The sequence below is a fragment of the Chiloscyllium plagiosum genome, chromosome 17 (genome assembly GCF_004010195.1).
Source record: "Chiloscyllium plagiosum isolate BGI_BamShark_2017 chromosome 17, ASM401019v2, whole genome shotgun sequence".
NCBI lineage: Eukaryota > Metazoa > Chordata > Chondrichthyes > Orectolobiformes > Hemiscylliidae > Chiloscyllium > Chiloscyllium plagiosum.
Window position 1 is genome coordinate 66,888,284 of NC_057726.1, and position 8,012 is coordinate 66,896,295.

Consider the following 8,012-nt stretch of genomic DNA (forward strand, 5'->3'; position numbering starts at 1 on the left):
TTCCCAAAAGTTATCTAATCACCGTCAAAATATTACTTGCAATGGCTTGTCTTCCCATTGCGACACTATCTCTGGTAACATGGAATTCCACAGTGACATCGGAAAGAACATTCATTTTCATATGTATGTTAACAATATCCATAGTGTGAAATTATCAGACTGTTTAATCCAACAAAGGCTAAGCAGAAATCACCCCCAATTAAGTGTTGGGAAGACTGACATTATAATCTTAGGAAACAAAAACAGAAGTTGCTGGAAAAACTCAGGTCTGGCAGCATCTGTAACTTAACTTTTCAGATTCGGTGACCCTTGCTCAGAACAGTGTTCTGAGGAAGGGTCACCAAATTCGAATCGTTAACTTTGACTTCTCATCACAGATGCTACCAGACCTGCTGAGCTTTTCCAGCAACTTCTAATTTTGTTTCTGATTTACAGCATCTGCAGTTCTTTCAGTTTATAAATTATTTTTAGTTTTGGTCAGAACTCTTAAGTCACTACTAGCAGATTAACCTAGTCAATTTGCAAACTTGGGGTCATATTTAACTGAGTTTCTGACCAGAATCATACCATCACTAAACACCTATTTCCACCTCTGTAATAGTCAGCAACCATCCCTCCCAATCTCAGCTCATCTGCTGAACCCCTCCTTCATGCCTTATTTCCTTCAGACAAGAGTGGTGCTGGAAAAGCATAGCAGGTCAGGCAGCATCCGTGGAGCAGTCCACTGCACTCGTCACTGGTTTTCTATTGCCCATTGAAACCTATAGTCATCCAAAACTTTGCTGCCTATGTTAATTTGCAACAAGTTCCATTTACCTGTAACTCTGTTCAAGATTGATTGGGGTCCTGGTCAAACAATATCCTGATTTTGAAATTCTCATCCTCATTTTCAAATCCCTTGCTGGTTTTGCCCCTCACTACCTCTAAAGCCCTCGTACCAATAAAAGATATCTGCACTCCTCTAATTCTGGCGTTTGGAATTTCTCAATTTCAATTATCTCACTAATGGAGATCCTAAGCTCTGAAATTCTCTCCCGAGACTGTCCAACTTACTTTTCTTCTTTAAGGCACTCTTTAAAGATCTTTCTATTCATCATTTGTACTTAATGTCATGTGATTCTGAGAATGTGCATTGGGTATAAGCAGGCAGGAAAAGACAAGCTTTATGAAACAAGAGGTTCAGCTGAGCATCACTCAGATCGGATAAGAACTTACAATTAACAATTGGATGCTGAAGGCAAGGGTAAAGCGTTGACAAGGTGGAAAAGCAGTCATTATGTAGAGCTATTTAACAATATTGGATATATGTGAGGTCAGTTTAACAAGATGTGAAGTATTCATTATGTGAAGCTAGTTATTCATTGTCTAACATCAGATGGCTTAATCTTTACTGTTGATGCTCGCTGATTGTAACGGTCACTCAATTAATATGTATGTTGCCTTATCTGGATGCTCCTCCCTGTAAAATGACTATATAGTTCACTGAGAAACTGCTGTTCCAGAAAAGACAGTGAACTCATGTCTGTGCACATGGGCGATAGTTCTCTCTCCCTCCAGGGCCCGGAATAGAGATGAAGGAGATAAAACTATACTGTCTATGAGCGGGTTTCTTTGACAGGGGGATGGGTGGGTGGGGGGTGGAAAACGGGACAATTCCACAGCAATTCAAGTAAACATGGCTTGGTTTCAGGTTATATATTTTATAATTTTAACATGAAGCGCTTTGGGGCATTCTGACAATAAAAAGGTGCTTATAAATACAACTTGTCATAGAAATATACTTGCAGGTCTCTGCCAAAACATCAAACAATTACTATGCACATTTCCCCTTCAATTGCACTGTTGGGACTCAGACAATTATTTGTAAACAAACATCTAGCAATTCTTATACTCTTGAGTAACATGTAAACAAAATCAAAACACGAGTTCTTTTATTGCAACATGTACTGTACAAAGTATTAGCTTATACCCTCTGAAAAAGTGAAATCATTTTGATACCTGATGGAAATCTTTGCCGCTACTTTTACCATCGCCACTGAAATCCACGTGCGAGAATAGACAGCGTAATAAGTGTCTGTCTGCCTCGGGCCCGTGTCGGTTCACAATCTGTAAATGACAAAATATTATTTTTAACTTCAAGTTCAGTTTTTTTTTCAGAGTATCACTACATAGGCTGTTTCAGATTCAGTACATTTGGCAATCTACAGTGGCTAGTGTCTATATTTTATTGGTTATGTGGGGATGCTTCAATGGATTGCAACTTGTAGCACTTAAATAAGAACAGGAAGAATCCTGGTCCTTGCAACTTGACAGTGGCATACTGTAACAGACTTCAATATCCCTGCATTGGGAGAATCCCATTCTTAATCCTTTATGGTGAAAGCATACAAGTGAACAGATTCAACCCGAGTCGTAATACCACCTTGGCCTGAATCTAATTAAACTAGCTTGCAAATGAACTGTTGTTGAAGACAAACCCAGCAGCATTCCATCATCAGTGACAAAAAAAAGCAGAGCATGTCAAAACCTCACTGAAAACATGTTAATGGTGTAGTGATAGTGGGTACACAATTCCTAATTAATAAACTCTATATACATCACTGAAACATGTGTTACACATTATTGGATTCACTTACATTTCAGTTCATTAATTTATCTTCCCCCTTAGCACAATGATGTTTAACACCGTTTTATAAAGCAAATTGCAATTTCAGCCAGGAACACTACTTGGAACGAAGGAGTTTCCAATGAGCAATTCCTTCAACAATAGTTATCTAAATTGACTAAACAAGGAATTCCTTCAAAAAGAACACAGATTTATTGCCACCTTCACATGTTTCTGGAAAACCAGGCCTCAATAATCAGGTTTTAAAAAGTTCTAGATCAATCACCTCACAACGTGGGAGTTCTCTCCAGGATTGAACATCCTTCGAGCCTACTCTGCCATTCAATAAGATCATGGCTGCTCTGATTTACACCTCAAATGTACATTCTGAACAACCCCTACCTACTTTACTTTAAAAATATTCTGCATTCACTGCTGATACTGCTTAACCAGGAATTTGGGTCCCACAGTTTAGCTAACTGATGGAAAGATTGCACTTTACAAAATAACCACACATCATGTTTCATGCGCTCAAGATCAAAGTTGAAACATAACCTACATAAGATAATTCTATTTGGTGTGGGCTGTCCATCTGATTACCCTTATTTTATACAACATTTAGGTACAAGGTGCAAATTTTCAACATATACTGCTTGATTATCAATGATGTTTTACTGCAGTCTTCTCTAAATTGCAAATTTGAAATGTCAGATGGTTGACACTATTACGTTTGATGACAAAATCTCTTAACTTCCTTGCAACAAATCTCACTCCTCCAAACATCTCAAAATAAAAAGTACAAGAATATCTAAATGACTGTGGTGTCAGGGTTTAAAGATGCTTCAAGTACATACACAAAACATTTTCCAAATTGTCAACCTCAGTGAACAAATGAGAAACAGGCACCAGAACTCTCAAAAAGTAATATTTGCAGCATGATACCAAAAGGACCATATGAGTGCACTTTGCAATTAGTTCTCCTGTTTTCAGTTGGAAATGAGGGCAATTGGGAATTATCTGAATGATCAGGCTAAAATAAACTACAAAGCTACATCCAATGAAGATCTCTCAGAATAATTCTCAATACTGAATTTTCCCATTATGCACATTTATAACCAAATAGAGAATTGACAGGTCAACAATTCACCTTGACCATGTAAAAATACTCCATTACTTGCAGGCATTGCAGTAATGTAAGAACCATCCATTACATCTAGCCCATTATTAGCAATGCTGTCAACTCTCCATTTTATATTACAAGACCTTCCAGGAGAATGTGGCAGTGGTAATTGGCCAGGTGCTTTGTGTTCAAGTCCCACACGCAATTTTGTCTTTGACTCCAGCTGGAAAACACAATAACTAACGTAATGTGTCCTCATATTGAGGATCCCACTCTGTTATGGCCAGGGATGGGGGTGAAATGTCAGTTATAGAGTCATAGAGATGTACAGCATGGAAACAGACCCTTCAGTCCTTGCCGACCAGATATCCTAAACTAATCTAGTCCCATGTGCCAGCACTTGGCCTATCTCCCTCTAAACCCTCCCTAATCATAAACCCATCCACATACCTCTTAAATGTTGTAATTGTATCCCTCCAGCACTTCTTCTGCAGCTCATTCAATACACACACCACTATGTGAAAAGGTTGTCCCTTAGGTTCCTTTTATATCTTCCCCCTCTCCCCAAACCCATGTCCTCTAGTTCAAGATTCCCCCCCCCCACCTAATTACCCTATCTATGCCCCTCATGATTTTAGAAACCTCTATAAAAAGGACACCCTTCAGCCTTAGACGCTCCAGGGAAAACAGCCCCAGCCCTCCAACCCTGGCAACATCCTTGTAAATATTTTCTGAACTCTTTTAAGTTTCACAACATCCTTCCAAGAGGGAAGGAGATCATTATTGCACACCAATGTCCTGTACAGCCACCACATGACCTCCTAACTCCTGTAGTCAATACTCTGACCAATAAAGGAAAGCATACCAAATGCCTTCTTCACCATCATATCCACCTGTGACTCCACTTTCAAGGAACTATGAACCTGCACTCCAAGGTCTCTTGGTTCAGCAACACTCCCCAGGACCATACCATTAAGGAGTCAGTGTAGACTGCCAGTCTCATCTATTCAGTCATTTCTCAATCTGCTGCCATAGATTTGCATTCCATTGTCACATGGAGCTCTGCCACCCCCAAAAGCCAGGTTGTATATCATTAGACCCTATTTCTCACCTATGAGTCCCTCTTGGTGACTACACCGAAAACATTTATGCCAATAGCACCCTGTTCTACTGCTCCATCACAACTCTCAACAGTACACTGTCTCTAACGTGTTGTTAACACTTGCCCAACACCTGGCACTGGATAAGCAGAGAAATGTCTTTCGAAGATTGTGAATTTGAAAGTCAGTGTCTCTGCTCCCAATACAGATTCTGCTCCCTGTATTTTCGCTGAGGCCAAACCAGAATATTAACCTTTGTGTCGTGATTGACATGGACATCAACTTATAACATACCTACTCCATCAAAACATATTTCCACATTTGTAAAGTTTCGCTTTAAATAACTCTATCTTTCTCTCGGGGAGTGGATTAGTTATGAGGCAGAAATATAGCAAGACATTTCAGAACTAAATACAACACTGGGCTGCAAGGAGTTACACAGCAGAGAAAACGACTGAACTATTCATTAAAATTCAACATCTCAGACCAAGTTTCATGCTATCTGATAATATTTCTTGATGCAACTTGGTGCTCAGTTTTATTTTGTAACCTGATAAAGCACACAGGCTTGGAAAGGGTGGATGCTAGGAAATTGTTTCTGTTAGGCGAGGAGACTAGGACCCATGGGCACAGCCTTAGAATTAGAGGGGGTCAATTCAGAATAGAAATGCGGAGACTTTTCTTCAGCCAGAGAGTGGTGGGCCTGTGGAATTCATTGCCGCGGAGTGCAGTGGAGGCCGGGACTCTAAATGTCTTCAAGGCAGAGATTGATAAATTCTTGATGTCACAAGGAATTAAGGGCTACGGGGAGAATGCGGGAAAGTGGAGTTGAAATGCCCATCAGCCATGATTGAATGGGAGTGGACTCAATGGGCCGAATGGCCTTACTTCCACTCCTATGTCTTATGGTCTTATAAGTACAAAAGAAAATTCCTACTAAAAGATGTGCCAAGTGTCTCATTAACCCACTTCCAAATTAAAAATGCCATGTGTTCCTCAATAAAGAGGCCAGACAACTAAGTACCTTCCCTCTTCTTATGACAATTCTCAATTACCATATTTTCTGACTCTGTTTTCAAATCAACATTCAATAACAGAGGAATCCCAAAGCAATTTCCATCTCCAAGTGAAAAGTACCAAAAGCAAAATTGTAGTTTCCCTGCCACTGCCTCAAACAAGATTGGTGAACTTAAATCTGGTAATATCATTTATGGGCTGTACAGGTCAAGGTACTCAAGGGTATTTTTTTTAAACCGAAAAACCAGAAACCAAAAGGGTCACCCCACCTTTATTTGAACAGCCAGACAATCAAATCAACAATAATTTTGTTGTTCCTCTACAGATCTACCAGAGACAGATTAGAAAGTGTGTTCTGCTTCTCCCTGCTCTTGGGTGAAAATAAATGGAATTTTCAGTCAGCTCACCTACTTTTGAATTCAACCTTCTGTGCTCCAACCTAAAATGATTTCATTTTAAAAATTGTACCAAATGAGGTCTTTTCCAAGCTTCATATATTTGGGCTTGGGGAGAGGTTAGAATGAGATACAGTGCCCTTGACTCTGCAGGAAGAGAAGGAAGTGTGACATTTGCCTCAGCTTTGACCCCTAATTATATAGGTACAGTGATCAACTAGAAACATGACCAAATGACAAAGGTACTAGATTAATTTTGTCAAAAGCACAATTTATTTGTGTAGTTTGATTTAACTATTTATCTAAGTAGCAACATATATAGAAAGAAAGAACAAAAGACGATGGAAGCCAAATAATAAGAAATGACAAGTGATAGGACAGGAAAGCAATAAAATATACCAATACAACAACATCCCAATTATGGGATGAGAAAAAAAGCTGACGACCTACACGAGTATAACTGTGTTAAGGGTCAAAACTGATAACCAGAAAGCAAATACACTGTGGAAGTTATAGACTGCTGCAAGAAGGGTAACGCAGAATGCTGGAACATGGAAATAATTCCAATGGAGAAAAATAAATCTCAAGAAGAAAGTTAAAAATAAAGAAAGATTGATGCCAGAAAGCATCAATCCAATGAGTGTACGCAAGTGGAGAAACGTTAACTAGTGAGACTAATGATCAAACAATTGGAATTTCACATAGAAAATGCACAGCTTTCACAACCACACATTGAATAAAAAAAAATGGAAAAATATCTCTACCTGACAATATGAAATGCTGTACAAAACCAAAAGCTAACATCTAAAAAGAATGCAGGAACTATTTATACATTGACAATAACATTAAAAACCCTAAACCCTTCTTCAGAGGAAATAAAGATAACTGGAATGCAGGCCAAATATGTAAGAGTTAAAGACATTTGGTTGAAAAGATGGATTTTTAAAAATTTGCAGGTGAGTAGAAAATAAAGGAGAAGCTTCAAGCAGATAATTCTCAAAAATGACCGAAGATTGTGCCTCAATAGGAAAAGGGAGGAATCACAGAAGGTGGACAAAAGAAAAAATGCAAGACTTAAAGATTGCCAACATATTGCAAGGTAAAAAACTGGAGGTATTGGAAGAAAATAACAAGATAAAGTTATTGGGGACAAGCAGTTGGCATAATTCACTATTAAGGGTACTAGACAATTCATTTTGTGAGGTTTGAGAACATGCATCGGGTATAAACAGGCAGGGAACGAGTTAAGTTCTGAGTTTTGTGAAACAAAAGGTTCAGCTGAGCATGACTCAGATCAGATAAGAACTTACAATTAACAATGGAGTGCTGGAGGCAAGAGTAATGGGTTAATAAGGTGGAAATGCAGTCATTATTTTAGAGCCATTTAACAATATTGGAAGCATTTAGTATGCAAGATCAGCTAACAAGGGAAAAGGTAGCCATTGTATGAATCCAGATAACAAGGTTAAGAACCTTCATTGTATCACATTAAAGGGCTTGGTGTCTGTTTTGATATTTGTTGATTGTAACGGTCACTCAATTAATATGTATGTTGCCTTATCTGGATTCTCCTCCCTGTAAACTAACTATATAGTTAATCGAGAAACTGCTGTTCCAGAGAAGACTGTGAACTCATGTCTCTGTGCACATTGGCGCACATTCTCTCTCCCTCCAGGGCCTAGGATAAAGATAAAGGAGGTAAAACTATACTGTGTCTCTGAGCATTTTGCTTCCACGGGGGGGGGGGGGGGGGGGGGAAGAGGGGTGTGCAATGA

General features: G+C 39.0%; 1 protein-coding gene across 1 annotated transcript in view; it reads right to left on the minus strand.

Annotated features, from left to right (window-relative positions):
* cnot1 (CCR4-NOT transcription complex, subunit 1) overlaps window positions 1-8,012 on the minus strand; it is a 144,278-nt gene that overhangs the window by 125,127 nt on the left and 11,139 nt on the right. The window contains exon 2 of the mRNA XM_043707440.1: window positions 1,999-2,106. Coding sequence (XP_043563375.1) covers window positions 1,999-2,106 — 108 coding nt within the window. The remainder of the gene's footprint in view (window positions 1-1,998; window positions 2,107-8,012) is intronic.